This window comes from Candida parapsilosis, contig 006372, assembly GCF_000182765.1.
Source record: "Candida parapsilosis strain CDC317 annotated contig 006372".
Lineage (NCBI taxonomy): Eukaryota > Fungi > Ascomycota > Pichiomycetes > Serinales > Debaryomycetaceae > Lodderomyces > Lodderomyces parapsilosis.
The window spans coordinates 1,768,502-1,786,728 of record NW_023503283.1 but is presented as its reverse complement, the minus strand read 5'-3'; the positions used below and the strand labels follow the sequence as shown (position 1 = coordinate 1,786,728).

Below are 18,227 nucleotides of genomic sequence, written 5' to 3'. Positions count from 1 at the left end.
GTTTTTACTAGCGTAAAACTCCTTACTTCTTGTTCTCTATCCAAAGGAAATTGTTTTCTTTATATATACAATGCCACCGAGATGTAAGGCACAAGAAGAAGTGCGGATTTCCTTTTTGTGGTACAATGGAACGCGGATAAAATATACCCCAATAAGCCGCACTGCCATACCGGAGAATGAATACATAATCTGTCATATGAATTCTTGCAGATGTCTAAAAGCAAAATCACCTGCAACTTTATCTTCCTGTCATCCCATTACATACCCAGATGCTTCCGTATATAGACGCAATTGAAGAGAATTACTTCCGGCTACCTCTGCCTATGTGAGTGTAAATCAAGAAACAAGTAGAATACTCTATACAACTAGAGATTCATATCTAAAAGTCCAGCCCTATGCAGCTATAGATACACACACAGTGGTCTCCAATCCATTGGTTTAATATGAATATGTCGAAGGCATGTTTCAGATGGTCATACGGAACCATATGCCCAGCATCGAAGACTCTCAAAATGGTGAGCTCATTGTAACTTTTTACATTACCACAATGTTTGCCATCCACTTCCCACTTTCTAATTGGTGCTTTGACATATCCCTGTGAGCCACTCCATTCCGATTCATCAGTCCAAGCATCAATTCCCAACTAGTTGCAAATGAAGTCTTTGTCTCCATTATAGAGCAAAACCGGTATTTCACTTTCTAAAACCTCAACAATATGCTTGTAATAAGGTCTCATCAGATTTGCCATTGAGAATAAAATTTTTCTTGAGCCCCCCTCGTTGCATGATTTGTGACTTGACACATCCGCACCAACTGCTTTCATTACCTCTGGCTTACTCAAGTACTCATCAAAGTAGTCCATCCCTTTATAATACAAACTGTCTCCCTTACACTCCTCTCCAACTTCATAAAGATTTCTACCAGTCTTTCCGTAAGGTGTGTTTTCTGCTAGATTGCAATAAATGGTCGCAGGAAGACAATCCCAAATCGATTGCGACATGTTAACACTTGTCAATCAAATTAACACATTATGGCATAGCTGCTTTCATTGCTTCGCAAATATCCGGGTCCCAAAACACTTGGCTCTTCTCCTTCACCACTTGCCATAGGTTGAAGTACTGGTACTGAGTCTTGACATCGGCGTACCCGTTTCCAACCATAACTAAAGTCAAATTGAATGACCTTTCAAGGTGGTTTAAAATTTTATTGGCAATTGTTGGGAGGTAATGTCCCCCATACGACTCGCCAGAAAGATGAAAATTCAATTTGGCATATTCGTGGAACTGCTTAAAGAACAATATATCTTTCGCAGCGGCATCTGCAGAAGTAACAGCATTTGATGAATAGGAGTAACCAACGTTCACAGGTGAGTCAAGGAATATATTGGTTGCATTATTGTTCCACGAGTGTGGGTTGTGAACAGGCTTGATGTCCTTTGAAATTGATGCTGGTCCCAACTCCAAAAGTAAGCCCAAGAACGAAGCACACCCAGGACCCTCATTAATTCATAGCACAAATGGATCATGTTTCAGATCGTTTCCACTTTCAAACGTCCAAAAGAAAAGGTATTTGTCCTCTTTATTGATGTCGATCGAAATAGCCCGAGTACTGTTTAACGGAATCAATTCCCAATTGAGACGGATCCTTGACCCTCAATTGGTGGTTTGGTAAATTTTGATCTTTAAGGTGTAAATAAAACTTTTGCTCTTTGGTACGTTTGTTGGTGGTGTCCTCCTTAAATGACTTGAATGTCTCCAGAGGAAGAACAATTTGCAGCCACAACTTTTTTGTTTGGCAAGTTAGTGTTCCCAATGGTTCATTAAAGTAAGCGGAAATTTCTGAAAAAATCCCAGCATTTTCACCAGTGTTGAAGGGGGAGGGGACTGAGGTGCCTCCAATCCAAAGTAACTAAAAGGAATTTGCCATTCGAATGGAATTGCGTAAATTGTTGATGTTACTAAAGCACCATTTGCAACAACCGAAAACTTCATTCCTGATCTTGAAAATGACTACAGACGAGAGATTAGCTCTATACTGCAACCAATTTATATAATCTAGGTTTTAATAATGTGATTGGGGTTATTCGCTTTGCTTGTGTCATACTGCATTAAGTCCAGTGATTTTCACAACTCCGACACAATGCTCGCCTAGATTAGCTGGTGTCGGGAAAATCTATCGCTCGACGGTGCCTGGATAAGTTGCTGTAGATAAAGTAATTCCGTGCCACACTAATTATCACGAAAGAGGAAACAACGGGCGATACAGCACAATTTCATTTGTTTCGGTAGCGCTAAAACTCATCCAATCCGAAAGACTAATCCACATGCACCCGTACCACAAAAGATTAGCAAAAGAGTACCAAGCCATCACCAAGGCAAACTTGCCCGGAGTTGAACTAGTCTCATCGGAAGAGTTGCTAAGTTTCCTATTCAAGATCCACATCGACAATCACGATCTTTATCCCGATGACTACTATCTTCAAGTGACCATTACTGATGACTACCCCGTCGATTCCCCGTCGGTGGTATTTATCAACTATGCATCCTCGCCCATTCCATTGCATCCACACATCTACTCCAATGGCCACATTTGTCTCAACTTGCTTGGAGAAGATTGGACACCCGCGTGTTCCATTGAAAGTATATTGCTCAGTATCCAGAGCATGTTGCATTCAAACACACTTGCCGAAAGGCCACCAGATGATGCCCAGTATACGAAAAGTGCACCAAGAGATCCAAAGAGAACAAACTTTGTTTATCACGATGATAATATATAGGGACTATGTAGAGCTGAATTGAATTTTGATCGTTTTCCTCCCATTCAACACTTTTGACGCGTTTCTCCCCACTCTGACATAGTTCGAAGCAAAGCCACCTTTCATCACTTGGTATTCAACAAGACATTCTTCACTAAGCAAGTAAAAAAAAATTCTTTCGACATCAGTTTTGTCCAAGTTTTTCCCCTTTCCATGATATGGGTTGTTGTTGTGGCCCATTTTGGTAATTTTGTTGTACTTGAGACCTCGAAACACATCCTGGCAGTGTAAAACGGTTACTTTTTCACTTTGAATAGACTTGACAAGCTTGAGAATGTCTTGGGAGTACTGTGTACAATCCTTTTCAACAACAGTGACGTGGTTATAGTTTTTGCAATTATCACACTGCTTCTTGCAATTGATGGGGTCAAATGTTTCATTGAAATAGTGCAACACTTGTTTCCTCCTGCAATCAGTGGTGTTTTCACAATACTGAACAACTTGCCTCAATTTCGCCAAGTGGTTCTCCTTGCCTTCCTCAGTCAAGTCGGCATCGCGATGGATCATATTCTGCAACGACCTTGCATCCTTGTAGCAATAGTACATGATACATTCAGATGGCTTGCCATCTCTACCAGCTCTTCCTGTCTCTTGGTAATAACCTTCTAAACTTCTTGGAATAAATAAATGAATAACAAACCTCACATCCGGTTTATCAATACCCATACCAAAGGCAATGGTGGCGCAAATCAACTGAATCTTGTTCTTTTGCCAGTTGGTTTGAATCTTGAAACGGTCTTCAGGTGACATACCTGCATGATAGAACGACGTTTTCAATCCAAACAGATTTAACTTGGCACTAGTCTGCTCACACGACTGCTTAGAGTGGCAATAGATAATTCCACACTTGTTCTTGTACCTTGATAAGATATAATCCTTCATTGATTCAAGGTAATTGCCACTCTTCCACCTTATTTCGTAATACAAGTTGGTTCTATTGAAACTTTGTTTGAGATACACTGGGGAATCCATCTTCAAATGATGTACAATATCCATCCGCACTTTTTCATTTGCCGTTGCCGTCAATGCCATTATTGGCACTGCAGGAAACCGTTCTTTGAAAAAGCCCATCCCCTTGTAATCGGGACGAAAATCATGACCCCACGAACTTAAACAATGAGCTTCGTCAATCACCACACGCGCTAGTTGATTGCGTTCATAAAGCCTGCCAATAATCTTTTGAATCATTGTGGATTTGTTTGCCTTTTCTGGTGACAAATATACAATATCGAGGAACCCTTCACGGAAAAGGTTCAAGGTGTGTTTGTTGTCGTCGCTATTTGCTTTGGAGCTAATCATTCCCGCTTTGATGTTTTTGTGTATCAAGTGCTGCACTTGGTCCTGCATCAAGGATATCAACGGCGATATAACAACAGTTGTGCCTTTACTATGGCCGCCTTTGATCAACGCAGGAAGCTGATAGCATAGAGACTTACCACCACCGGTAGGCATCAAAACAAAAACATCCTTGTTCAAAAGGGAAGCAACAACCGCCTCCAACTGGTTAGGACGAAATGACTGAAGTTTGAATACCTTATTAAGCGTGTCATACACCTCATCGATAAAATCCTCGGACCCTTTCGGCACCACACGAGTTACCGGTTTGGGTGCATTGATGAGTTGCATGATTTCGTCATCGTCTTCACTGAAACCGTCATCGCTGTCCATGTTTAGTAGTGGAGGTCCATTCTGCTTTGCAATAACCGATACTGACATGGCATTTAGATTGGATGCGGTTGACTCGGCACCTGATTCAGAAGAGCTAAGCATGTTGCGCGCAGGTAGTGGCATCTCGCTAAGAGCAGTATTGTCAGCCAAGTCAATGTCATCATCCGAGTCTGAATCAATCTCTATAATATCAATTTCTCGCTCTTGATTAAGCTGAGTGGAGAACTCAATATCCTCCACGTAATCATTATCCGGATCCTCATTCGGCCATTCGAGATCATCATCATTGTTATTCTTATTTCTTTGCTTGGGAGGCACAGATTTTTCGTCATAGTTAATTCCGTATTTCTCTGCCACATCAGGCGACAACCTGAGGTTCTGTATCTCTTGACTATCAATAACAACTGCATCGGAACCATCATCATCGGAAAATCCGTAGGCAGAAGGTGAGTTTGGAATAGAGGCGTCATCAATAAAGCTGCCCATATCATCAACATCGTCCCGCTCCTGCGTTGGGGTCCTCAATCCGTCCATTGTGTTGTTACCAAAATCATCTTCTATATCCAACATCAGATTGTTATTATCAACGTCAATATTTGAAACAATTTCCCTTGCTTCTGCAATCCTTGTTGGTCTTGCTGGTGCTCTAAACACGTGTGTATCATTACTGGTATCTTCTATATCATCAGTTGCTTCATGCTGCGTTGGTGATACCACCTCATTCGTCGCATCTTTTAATTTAGCAATCAAATCATCCAAGGATGCAATTCTTGCCTGCAATTCAACGTAATGTTCCTTCTTCTGGTCCAACGAAATGGAGGTAGATTCACTAATGACAAATTTTTCCTCTAGTAATTTGATCTTGGACTCTTGCAATTGTATTAATTCGAGATAACGCTGTGCTTTATCAGGTTTTGCACGTTTGTTCAACAAGGGTGACTCCTCTTCTGCGGGCCGTTTTCGTGGAGAGTCAGCATCAAGTGTTAAGTCTATTACGTTGTCTGGACTTGTTTGGCTCCTATGTCGTGTTTGTGATGATTGAGTTGTATGTACAGACGATTCACTTTGTGGTTTGAAAAACTGTGACACCAATGGTAGTTTTGATTGCGTTTTCTTGACTTTGCTTGCGCCTCTATTCTGTGTGAGTGACTGCAGTATCAAAGATGCAGATGATGTGTTGAATGAAGAATTGAATGAAGATTCATGTAAGTCATTGTTTTGGATTCTGGGTGGAGGGGGTACATTTTCTTTGTCACTTTCAGGGGATATAGTAGTGACGACTAGATTTCCAATGACAGACACATCTTCTCTTAACGAGCCAGATTGATTTTGGCTAGCTCCGGGCCGTTCTTGGTGATGGTGTTGTTGCAGTTGACCATTGAATACCGGACGCGTCGATAGCGATGATGATGATGCGTTGCCGACTTTCAGTTTGGGATACTTTTTGAGTGCTGCTGCAATTACCTGAGCACTCGGTAGATTAGGTTTAGCCTGGTTTAGCCAATCTAGCTGTTCTTGAAGGTTGTTTGTTTTGATCATAAGGGCAAAGGAGGATGGCACTTTACGTGTTCCAGAGAAGCTGAGAAACTTTTGTCTCTGTTTACGTTTTTGATAGATCACGAGATCAACTGGAAGTATATCTCCGAGCTCGCAAGACCAAACGGGGATATATTACCGAGATCACGTGAACTATACATAAGTTGGTTCTCGTCTGGGACACCTTTGAATTGGTGCCATACTGTGTTATAGGGTGGTGTGAGGAGAGTGTGTATTCAGGTGATGCCCCAAAAGTAAAAATCCCCTATTTAAGAGAGGAGATAAGTAGGAATATAGGGGGAGGTGCCACTTCATTAGAGGGGAAACATTGCAATTATATTTTCAACTGACACAACAACGAACAAGAAACGAAAAAAAAAAGAAAAAAAAAAAAAAAAAGACAAAATGCAAAAAGCGGAGAACTAACTGAGCGAATCGAATTGGGGAAAGTAAAAGAACAGTTGGAAATGAATTTGTTATTGGATTGAATTACGCAAACGATCAAATTGAGTAATTGGTTGGGTAAAAGTATATAGTGTAGTAACCAGTATGGTTACAGTTTCAAGGAGTGAGCTCAACTTTTCAATGCTTGCATTTGATTGGTTGAAGCAAGAAACCATCGGATTAAAAATTCAAACAATAAAAACAAAAAAAAGAACCAGTAACAAAATAGTGTTGGTGGAAATTGGAGAAAATTGCGAGATATTCCGATCACTGGAAAACACCAAAACACAGGGAAAAAAAAACTTGTTGAAACGGCACCTACCAACAAGAACAAAAATAAGTTACACAAACACTACAATAGAGTTAGACACATGACAATGGAAATCCCATATCGGAGAAGAAACTGGTGGATGCTGTAGTTGTTCAAGCAAGTGATACGATATTACGTTGGTGGAGATGTTTCTTATCTCGGTGACGGGCATGGAGAACGGCAGTCACTACACTCTGATCACACAACTTGTCTTATCTTTTGGATGGTATCATTCAAAACTTGAAGAGAGGGGAATAAACAAACAACGCTTTCTTGTGAGTGGTTTAAACGCCCAAAATAAAATTGAGCATTTTTTCTTTACATGCATATAGTTTTGTGTAACTTGTATATTGTGGATGCCTTATGATTGAAAAGATTATAAAACATACCAAAAAGAACCTTTCTGCACAGAAATAGCTTATCAGTATTGCAAAGCTTCCACTGTTAACACCATTTACAAGTCCATACATTTTCTGGTTGAAAAATGTTTGCTAGCACTGCTGATTACCACAAGTCCGACTTTGCAAACGGCGCAAGAGCATTGTCATCGCTTTCCACAGTTTCGTCCTCAAACTCAATTGTTGATTTCAATACTGGAGACTTGTTACCAGACCTTTGGCAAACGTCGTCTAATGAGTCAAGCGTGTCGGACGGCTTAGAGTATTCAAATGACTTTGGCTTTAAACAACAACCACAACTACAATCGCCCTGTCGCAACCATTTTAGTTCCTTCAATGCACAACTTTCACCTTTTATTGATCCGCATCACACCCAAGTTCCCATGTTCCTGGATGTTTCCCCGTTTCAAAATTATACTCAACTGCCGGTTCAGAGAGCTTCACCACTATGGCACCTGGGTCAATCGACATGGAAGGTCCAACATCAACAACAACAGGCCACAACTAGTCCTTTCCACATTGACGAGCTATACGATAACCAACAACAAGTACATATATTAAACAACGATATTCCACGTCATCAAAGTGTACTCAATGAGACTACAGTTTCCGTGCAGACACCAACAACTCCTTCACGCGACACTTCACCCCCTCAATCTAAATCCAAGACAGTAAACACTCAATTATATAAGACAGAATTGTGCGGGCCATTTATGAAAACCGGCAGCTGTCCCTATGGTCTCAAGTGCCAGTTTGCCCACGGTGAAGCTGAGTTAAAGCATATTGAACGACCACCAAAGTGGAGATCAAAACCATGTGCTAACTGGTCAAAGTATGGAAGCTGCAGGTACGGCAACAGATGCTGCTTTAAACATGGTGATTGAAAGTATGAAACTATGTAGCATTTAGATAGAGTTATGAGAATTTATTTATTTATCGAGAGACATCTTCTTCTAGGTAACGGCTTCTCACTCTCCGTGCTCCTACTCTCCTTGCTGCTACTCCCCTTGCTCCTCCTCTCCTGATCAACAACAGCCTCAGATACATTGACAATCACTTTATATTGTGTGGTGATGATTGGGTTCGTGATGTTCTCCACAGCGCCCAGCTGAAAGCCGAGTCGGGCCGCAGTCTGCACTGACCGAAAGACCAGCACCGACATTGAACCCATTGCTGCAACGGACCATTACCTTTCCTCATCGACTGTTATAGTTGATAAAGAAAAGAAAAAGAAGGGAAAACCAGTTAAAAAAAATTTTTCACTTAATTTTCTCGCTTTCAATAAGAACTTGCAACTTTTTTACTTCAAGATCAAACTATATAACCATATATATATATATATACATGCTGGAGATCGTCCCATGGGAACAATTGGCGCCTGTTTATAAAAAAGGCGTCAGAAGCTCGTCTTTGAAAGAAAGGGTCAGCACATTGAAATCAATTGAGCTGAGCTTGAATGAGATTGAAAATGCAGAATTGCAAGCAGTTGTAAACGTATTGCTTGGTACATACAACTTTTATCAGGACACTGATTCAAGAAATGCCGTGTTGGAGGTGTTACTCGGGATAAGCAAGGCGGAGAAAAGATTGCTCTCACACTATGTGGACTTTATCGTCAAAGAGATTGCTGGAACGACATTGGCCATCACCGATTATTTGACTTTACTACAATGGATAAATACGTTCACTATAGAGCTTGCCAAGGAAAAGGACTTGAGCGAAAGATGTGTCTCCATTCAATCAAAGCTATTTGTCAAGTGCACAGAGCATGAGGGTAAGTCAACAAAGCATTTGGATAGAGTGACAAAGTCAGCCATCACAGCTACAAAGACAAGCATTGCCCACACCTTGCTTGAGGACGATACTTACATGGAGCTTGTAATAAATCACGATTGTTTTTCCTTGTTTGGTGTGTTGAACCTGGCGGCAATCGAACTTATACCAAAGAAGCCATCAGTGCTTGAAAAATTCAAGACCTATGAAACAAAAGTGTTGACCACGTTTATCAACTTGGTGTTGCTAGGAAAGAAAGCTCCGTCAAAATTTGAAGTGGAACAGTTCAGTCCATGTGTGGAGACATTGGTGAACGAGGAAAACTTCAACACTCTCTTGCTTCCAGCAATTGAAAAGGCCATTCTCAGGTCTTCAGAAAACTCATTTGGTATCGTGCTCCCCATCTTTTTTAAAAGCCTACAAATCAAAATCACGCCATCATCAAAACTTTTATCGTCAATTATTTCCGGAGTCAAGTCTCAAAAAGAGCACGTCAGAGTTGGTGCTTACGATACTTTGGTCTTGGTAGTGACCAGATCAAAGGACGATATAACCGAGGATATTGTCAAAACTATCAAGACAACAACAAATGCGGAATCAAAGTCTCTTTTGGTAAGAAGTCTCCTCAAAACTGATGCCTCAGAAAAGGTGTTGGACGCATTGCTTCCCTTGGTTTCGAAAGAGCAAAATGAGATATCGCTCAGTAGTTTAGTTGATGTATTTGCATTCCATGCATTCAAAGCAAGCAAGTTTGACGAAAACATCATCAAAGCATTCACTACCGGATTCAAATCAAAGTTTAAACGTGTTTGGTTTGTCGAGTATGGGAAACATGCTTTGGGGAAAGAGCAACCCGACTTTTCTTCTGTGTTCAATGAGACATTGTCTGAAATTGAAAAATCGCCAGCAGCCAACATCAAAAACATAGCCTCAGCATTTGTGATTTTGACACTCACACATAAAGACTCCCCCTTGCTTGATGAGACAAAAATTTTTGAGAAACTAGACACCACTGATTTGTACTGGTTTGTCAAAGACTTGTATAATCATCCAAAAGGTTGGTTGTATGTGCTCACTGGAAGAAAAGTTCCATACAGCATAAAGAGGCTAGCTCAGCAACGCTTCAGAGAGGAGGTCGAAGTCAACTTGGGTTTAAGTGATGGGGTAATTGCAGAAGCCTACACATTAGACCGAGAGGTTTGTAACCCTAGAGACCTCAGTGTTGTGTTTGCTATATTAACTCAGCTAAAGGAGGTGGACCAAGTAAAGTCAAACGCGGTCAAGTTAATCATCATGGCCAACGACCCAAGCATACGTATCAACGGTGGCTGGATAGGTCTTGTACAAAGAAGCGGACACAAAATTGATATTGGTAAATTGGTCAAGAATAATTACCAACAAATTTTTAATGAATGTGTGGCCACTGCAACTGACAACTCCATAAAGGCACTCGCGACTATTGCTTTTGTTGAGCCTGACTCAGTAGACGTGATCACCAAGTTTATTGACCAAAGTTTAACTGTTGAACATATAGACGAGGTGTCAAAATCCATCTACTATGGAAAAGAAGGTGAAATGGTCATTGACGTGACTGCAAAGAAACCTAAAGCCTTGGACAAGAATGCCAAGGATTATGAAATCAAAGCTTGGGAGGAATCAATTGGAAAAGAGTTGAAACAAGCAAAGAAATTGACTCCCGAAGAAAAGAAACTTGTTGCAGAGCAAGTTGCTAAGGAGTCAAAGATTAGAAGTGACATCGAATCCACAGTGAAGAAGGTCAACTTTGCCATTGGATTGATTGATGAATTGGCGATACAAGCCAAAGTAGTCAGAAATGGAGCCGAGTCTTGGTTCCCAACTAGTGTAAAGAAATTGCTTGACTTGGCAATAAGTGAAGGCGAATTCTTCAAAAGTGCAGACACTTTTATCAACCTTTCCAATTTGATTACATCGCGATTTGAAATCTTGAAGACATTTGTTGGTGTTGCCATTTTAAGATTATATGGGGTCAAGGTCGACCCCAAGTATGAAGAGGAACCTTTGGAGTCCCTACTTGGTAGAATTTTGTACCGTGTCAAGATTTTGAGTGATCAAAGCCCATTGGATGCCGTGTCGTTGGCGTATGTGCTCCCACTATTGATTAAAGTATTGCAAATTGGGCAAGCGGCAGCTTTCAAAAACTCAAAGAAAATTGCCGTCACGTCCGAGTTTGTTGAAAATGACCCCGAAGAAGAGCACTTGCTTCTAAGTGTGGAAATCATTTCTGCCCATGCTGAATTATTTGCTGATGCTGGAATACCAAGAACAAGCATTTTGAGAATACTAATCTCGCTCATGGCTGTTCCATCAAAGGCCAAGTTGGTTAAGGAATGTTTTCTTTCATTGTGCCAATATATTGCTGTTAACATTTCTGATGAAGATTTGCAGCTATTGTTGGCAAATGTAGTGTCACCACACGTATTTGTTAGATCAACAATTTTGGAAGGGTTGGACTCTGAGTTTGAGTTGAGTGCCTACTCCAAGGAAGTGTATGTTGCCACTTACGACACCGACAATAATTGTCGCGAATTGGCAAAAACAATTTGGGACGACAATTCCTTGAGCGTGCCAGATACAACCAACTTACTTGACTTGTTTGGGTTGCAGGAAGCAGGATTAAGAATGTCAGTGGCACAAGCGTACCGAGATGCATCTATTCAAACAGGCATCGACTTGGACGAGTTGTTTAATTTATACATTGCAAAAAAGAATCCACCAGCTCCAAAATTGGATGAGTTTGGTCTTGTTATAAAGTCAACTATTGATCAAAGAGATAGATGGGAAGAGAGATCAACGGTGGCCTTAGCTCTTAAGTTCCTAGTGCCCCATTTGTCTGAATCTGATGTGGAGAAACTTTTCAAATTTCTTGTTGAAGAGGCTTTGGGTGACAAGGATCAAAATGTACGTCAGCAATACCAGGATGCAGGTGTTGTTGCCATTGAAGCTCACGGTGCGGAAAATGTCGAGGCTTTGATTAGAATCTTTGAAGACAGCTTACAAGCAAAGAATATAAAGGAACCAATTGTCGTGTTGTATGGTACATTGGCACGCCACTTGGAACCTACGGATGAACGTTTAAGAGTGATTTTCGATCGTTTAATGAAATCTTTGGACACCCCAAATGTGCAGTTTGCTGTATCGGAATGTATTGCTCCATTGGTGCCCTCATTCAAAGACGATCTTGCTAGTTATTTCGATGCATTGTTTACAACATTGTTTACTGGCAAGACCCTCTCCAAGCGTCGTGGTGCTGCGTTTGGTATTGCTGGGTTGGTTAAGGGTGATGGAGTGAGAGCTTTATCCGATTACGATGTAATTAGAACTTTGACCGATGCATCTGATGACAAAAAAGATGCCGTAAAAAGGGAAAGTGTCTCCTTGGTGTTCGAAAGCTTGTCAAAGAGTTTGGGCAAATTCTTTGAACCATTTGTGTTTGAAATCTTGCCAATCATTTTGAAAAATCTTGGTGATATGCTGAGCGAGGTGAGAGTTGCTACTGATAACGCAGCAAAGGAAATCATGAAAAACACTACATCTTTCGGTGTCAAGAAACTTATCCCCTTGGCCATTTCCAATCTTGATGAAATTGCATGGAGGTCTAAGAAAGGTTCCGTTGAATTGCTTGGTGCAATGGCGTACCTTGATCCAGAACAATTGTCAGCGTCATTGTCAATAATCATTCCTGAAATCGTTGGTGTATTAAATGACACGCACAAGGAAGTGAGAAAAGCAGCTGAGCAGTCACTTAAACGATTTGGTGAAGTGATTAGGAACCCAGAAATTCAACAAATTGTGCCCTACTTGATCAATGCAATTGGCGACCCAACAAAGCACTTGGATGATGCATTGGATAAATTGACAAAGACTCAGTTTGTGCACTACATCGACAGCTCATCATTGGCATTGATCATCCATGTCATTCACCGTGCAATGAAGGATAGATCGGCATCCACCAAAAAGAAAGCGTGTCAGATTGTTGGTAACATGGCGATTTTAGTCGACTCAAAGGACTTGCAGCCATACTTGAATGAATTGGTGGAGGAGTTAGAGACCGCTATGGTTGACCCTGTGCCTGCAACTAGATCAACTGCTGCTAGAGCTTTGGGATCATTGGTGGAAAAACTAGGCGAGGAGCAATTCCCAGGATTGATTCCAAAATTAATTGCCACTTTGCAAGACGAATCGAAAGCCGGAGATCGTCTTGGTTCAGCACAAGCTTTGTCGGAGGTCATTTGTGGTCTTGGTACAAACAAATTGGAGGAACTTTTGCCATCAATCATCTCATCGGCATCGTCGCCTCGTGCTGCAGTTAGGGCTGGATTTATGCCGCTTTTGCTTTTCTTACCTGTTTGCTTCGGTTCGCAATTCGCACCATATTTGAATCGTATCATTCCTCCTATATTGAATGGGTTGGCAGATCAAGATGAAGAGATTAGAGAGACTGCATTGAGAGCTGGTAGATTGATTGTCAAGAATTACGCTAAAAAGGCAGTTGACTTGTTGTTGCCAGAATTGGAAGCTGGTTTATCCAACGAATCATACCGTATCCGTCTTTCGTCATTGGAACTTACTGGAGACTTGTTGTTTCAAATCACTGGTCTTTCTGGTAAGAATGAACTCATTGAGGATCAAATGGTTAATAAGACACTTGCCCAAGTCTTGGGTCAAGACCGTCGTGATCGTATCTTGGCTGCCTTGTTTGTTTGTCGTTCTGATGTTGCAGGTATGGTCAGAAATGCCAGTGCTGATATTTGGAAAGCTCTTGTTGCCAATACACCAAGAACAGTAAAGGAAATCTTGCCTACATTGACGACATTAATTGTTCAAAAATTGGCGTCAGATGATGAAACACAGAGGACAATTGCTGCTCAAACATTGGGTGACATGGTTCGTCGTGTTGGTGCAAATGCATTACCGCAATTGTTGCCTTCATTGAAAGACGCCAAGGATCAAGAAGGTGCTTGTATTGCATTGACGGAGTTGATCAAATCTACATCAATGGAGGGTCTCACTACATATAAGGACACATTTATTAGTATCATCTACAATGGACTCATCACCCAGGATAAACCGACAAGAAACGCCGCTGCACAAGCATTTGAACAATTGTATGAGCAAATTGGTAAGGTTGTTATTGATGAGATTATCCCGCAGTTGTTGTCAGAATTGAGCAACTCGTCAGCTTCATTATTGGCATTGAAGGAGTTGATGGCGTCGAAATCGGACATCATTTTCCCAATCACGTTGCCGTCATTATTGGAACCCCCTGTGGACGCCGTGGCATTGGCATCATTGGCATCAGTAGCTGGTACAGCATTGTACAAGAGATTATCAACCATTTTAAACACATTGATTGCGTCAATCATTGCTGGTGAAGACATTTCTGAAGAATTTAACCAGGTGTTGTTATCAGTGGAAGATGATGGTGCCCACTTGTTGATGCAACAATTACTCGCCTTAATGAAGCATGAAGATCCACAAATTAGACAAGTTATATTCACTCAATCAAGGGACTTTTTCGAACATGCAACATTGGATTACTCAATGTACCTCGAAGACATTGTTTACCAAATGATTCTCTCTTTGGCTGATCCATCACCCGAAGTCGTTAAAGCATCAATGGAATCACTCACAGTATTGATCAAGAAACAACCAAAGGAATTGTTGGAAAAACTTGTGAAACCATCGTATCAAGCCCTTAGATTAACTGGTGTATCAGTGCCGGCATTTGCATTACCAAAGGGACCAAACTGTATTTTGCCAGTGTTTTTGCATGGATTGATGTATGGGTCATCTGATCAACGTGAATTATCGGCATTGGCCATAGCCGATATTATTGAAAAGACACCAGCGGAAAACTTGCGGACATTGGCAACCAGCTTAACTGGTCCATTGATTAGAGTCATTGGTGAAAAAGTGGCGTCAAATATCAAGTCAGCCATTCTTGTTGCTTTGAACAATTTGTTGATCAAGATTCCTCAATTTTTGAGACCTTTCATCCCACAATTGCAAAGAACATTTGTTCGTTCATTGAGCGATGGGTCAAATGATACATTGAGAAAACGCGCGGTTGTGGCATTATCAACCTTGATTAAGCACCAACCTCGAGTCGATTCGTTAATCACCGAATTGGTGACAAATTCCAAATCCACTGATGATTCAGGAGTCAAGGCATCGATGTTGCAAGGAATGTTGGCAGTGGTTGAATTGAAAGGCAAAGAGTTGAATGAAGCATCAAAGACAAGTTTGTTATCAGTGGTTGAAGAAGAGAATATTGACTCAGTGTCTTCCGCCAAGTTGTTGGGATCATTGGCAAATGTATTGACACCGGAGGAGACAAGTGTATTGTTGCAAAAGAAGGTTATCAATACCCAAAGCAAATTTTCCATTTTAGCAATCAATGCATTTTTGAAGTATGCACCTGAATTGGTGAAGCATAATCATGAAGTTGTTGAATTTGTCGTGTCTTGTTGTGATTCAGCTACATCTTATATAAGCGACAACGCCACCATTGCCATTGGTAAATTGGTGCTTAGTGGAGTTGACGATGAGAAATTGTATCAACAATTGGCTAAAAATGCCATTCAACCCAGCTCAGCATCCCCTGACACGAGAAGATTATCATTGATTGTGGTTAGAACTGCGGCTCACAAGAGCTTGATCCCACAAGAGTATCTTGATTTCCTTGTTCCCAGTGTATTTAGCTCAGTTCGCGATCCAATCATTCCTATCAAATTGGCAGCGGAAAAGGCGTACTTGGAAGTGTTTTCCATTGTTGATCAAGACTTGAAGGTGTTTGATGAGTGGTTTAAGGGAAAGACTGACATTGCTACAGTTACAGGAATTACCATTGTTCCCAGATCCATCGGTGACTACACCAAGAGAGTTGCTGTTCGATTGGCCAATGTTGAAAGGGAGCGTATCGAACAAGGTGGTGATGAAGAGACATTGTTTAGTGATAGAATTGAAGATGAAAACGAGATTTGGTCCGTTGGTGTATAAAGAGGATGCACATAGATAGAACAGTATTAATTTATTATATTTAATCACCTATAGGTAGATTTAAGCTTTTGAGACTCGGTAATGCCTCAGTCGATGAGGGAGACATCTTTGGAAAACTAAATGTAGCCTTCGATGGCGTGCTGGGTTGTTTATGTGGTAGCGGAATACCACTACCACCAGCGTTACTGTTGTTGTTGTTATTGTTGCTGCCTGTAGTGGCTGGCGTCATAGCCAACAACGACAAATTAGTACAACTATTGCTTGCCGACATTAGTGGAGTTGTATTTGTAGATAATCCAAGAACAGGTGAGTTGGGCAAGGTGTAAGTACTGTGGTGGTTATTGAATTTACCATACTGGTAGAGTTTAGGACTATTGGGTCTAGATTTTTTGAGTTTCAGTTTGAGGTAGTCAATGTCAGAGTCTTGGGATATGTTTTGCTTGCGACTGGTGTGTGATTGAGGCTGTGGTTGTGGTTGTGGTTGTGGTTGTGGCTGTGGTTGTGGCTGCGTTTGTGGCTGCGTCTGTGGCTGTGGTTGCTCTAATGGAGTCATTCTTGGAATACCAGAAAATCTGCTTGCTATATTTGACAAGTACGTTAAATTTCCTGTATCGTTGAAATGGAATGATGGTTTATCTCGACTTAATTCCAGATTCAAATTCAGGAATTTAGGTGGTGAGAATTTGAAATCCAGACTTTGTGGTTTATGTGACTCGTTGTGGAAATGATCAACTAGTGATGGAAGTGATCTGGACAGTTCTATACTAGCTAGTTCTTGGGTGGCAGCCAGTGCTAGTATATCTATACTTGAAAAGTTCTTGTTCATGGTGAGTGACTCTTGTGAAGGGGTGGCAGTGCTTGGAAGAGACGCATGAGCACCATCTTTGAAGTTGGGGGTAGCGGTAGGAGTAAGCGTTTGTTCAGTAAATGTCTGTGCTTCATTTTGATGTGATGTGTCCAAGTCGATATCCATCCTCGAGGAAGAGCTACTTCCCGGTGATGAAGGTGGTGATGTGGCGACCAAGCTGTCACCTCCATTCTTTTTTCTACCTCTAGTAGACCCATTTGTGTTACCCAGTTGCTGCTGGTGCTGCTGTTGCTGCTGTTGCTGTTGTTGTTGTTGTTGCTGTTGTTGTTGATGTTGTTGTTGAAGTTGTTGTTGTTGTTGTTGTTTAGCCTCCGTTGTGCCAGTGGTTGTATTCTTAAAAACAATCTCATTTTTGACCTTTTCATTTTTTTTGTTTTTTCTAGAGTTTGGATTGGTATGGATTCGCAAGTGTCTTGTCAACTCATCTGATCTGCTAAATTTCTTTGTACATCCTGGGAATTTACACACATGAGGCTTTTCACCAGTATGTGTACGTATATGTCTTGTCTGGTGTTCTAGCCTATGGAATGCCTTTTCACAGTGGGGGCATTTGTAAGGTCTAGTACCGTCTCTCTTGTTCTTTTGCGATGATGTTGTGGTGGTGGTGGCTGTGGTGGAGGGCGTAGTAGTGATAGTGGTTGACTCAGTTGTGTTGGTTGTGGGGGTAGTGGAAGTACTACTGTGGTGGTGTGGGGTAAGCAACTCCAGTGATTGAGGAGAAATTTGATTGTGTCTCGGCTGTTCTTGCGGCTGCTGTTGTTGCTGCTGCTGTTGTGGTGGCGATAAAGCTATGTTACTCATTGTGATGAACGTCTGTAGTTGCTGTGTCCGGTAAGAATAAGTTGTGTATAAATATATATATATATATATATAATATATCTGGTTCCTGAGATGGAAAAGAAGAAGAGTAATTTTTTTTTACGTATTTAAAGTTGGATGTGATGGGAATGGGATATATATTTAAGCAGAGTTTTTTTTTTATTTATTTAATTTTTTTTTTTTTTTCTCTTTCTTCTCTCTCTCTCTCTCTGTGTGTGTGTGTGTTGTTGTGTGTGTTGTGTGTGTTGTGTGTTGTTGTTTTCTCTCTTTCTCTCTCTTAGTTTAACCTCTTTTGTACGGGAGAAAGAAGAAAAAAAAAAAAAAAAGATTTTCCGATGTGTATACTAATGTGGATACTATGTGTGTATACTATGTGTATGTATATTTGTTACGAGTTCACCCGGAAATCACTTCATTTCATCAAAAAGATTGCCAACTAAACAGATGACTCCACAATTCAAACCAGTAGAAAAGACCAAATGGAAAGATTCAATATAGTCAGTATCTCTAAGGATATACTTATCTCTCCTGTATTACTTGCCCCTCATTTGCCTC

The 18,227-nt window shown here is 41.0% G+C and overlaps 6 protein-coding genes across 6 annotated transcripts; 3 read left to right on the top strand and 3 right to left on the bottom strand. All coding sequences in view use genetic code 12, as the record gives it.

Annotated features, from left to right (window-relative positions):
• Positions 1 to 643: 643 nt before the first annotated feature.
• On the bottom strand, positions 644 to 1,000 carry CPAR2_407980 (uncharacterized protein; the record flags this gene model as incomplete). Its single annotated transcript, XM_036811749.1, has 1 exon — positions 644 to 1,000. The coding sequence occupies one exon, from the start codon at positions 998 to 1,000 to the stop codon at positions 644 to 646; it is 357 nt and encodes a 118-aa protein (XP_036668155.1).
• Positions 1,001 to 2,323: 1,323 nt separating this feature from the next.
• UBC15 (Ubc15p) lies at positions 2,324 to 2,776 on the top strand (the record flags this gene model as incomplete). The annotated part of the gene is made up of 1 exon (XM_036811748.1): positions 2,324 to 2,776. One exon carries the CDS (start codon positions 2,324 to 2,326, stop codon positions 2,774 to 2,776), a length of 453 nt encoding a protein of 150 aa, XP_036668154.1.
• A 3-nt stretch (positions 2,777 to 2,779) lies between these two features.
• SGS1 (ATP-dependent DNA helicase) lies at positions 2,780 to 6,022 on the bottom strand (the record flags this gene model as incomplete). Its single annotated transcript, XM_036811747.1, has 1 exon — positions 2,780 to 6,022. One exon carries the CDS (start codon positions 6,020 to 6,022, stop codon positions 2,780 to 2,782), a length of 3,243 nt encoding a protein of 1,080 aa, XP_036668153.1.
• Positions 6,023 to 7,257: 1,235 nt separating this feature from the next.
• ZSF1 (Zsf1p) lies at positions 7,258 to 8,055 on the top strand (the record flags this gene model as incomplete). Its single annotated transcript, XM_036811746.1, has 1 exon — positions 7,258 to 8,055. The coding sequence occupies one exon, from the start codon at positions 7,258 to 7,260 to the stop codon at positions 8,053 to 8,055; it is 798 nt and encodes a 265-aa protein (XP_036668152.1).
• A 460-nt stretch (positions 8,056 to 8,515) lies between these two features.
• GCN1 (Gcn1p) lies at positions 8,516 to 15,985 on the top strand (the record flags this gene model as incomplete). Its single annotated transcript, XM_036811744.1, has 1 exon — positions 8,516 to 15,985. The coding sequence occupies one exon, from the start codon at positions 8,516 to 8,518 to the stop codon at positions 15,983 to 15,985; it is 7,470 nt and encodes a 2,489-aa protein (XP_036668151.1).
• Positions 15,986 to 16,025: 40 nt separating this feature from the next.
• Positions 16,026 to 17,654, bottom strand: CPAR2_407930 (uncharacterized protein; the record flags this gene model as incomplete). The annotated part of the gene is made up of 1 exon (XM_036811743.1): positions 16,026 to 17,654. The coding sequence occupies one exon, from the start codon at positions 17,652 to 17,654 to the stop codon at positions 16,026 to 16,028; it is 1,629 nt and encodes a 542-aa protein (XP_036668150.1).
• Positions 17,655 to 18,227: the final 573 nt, after the last annotated feature.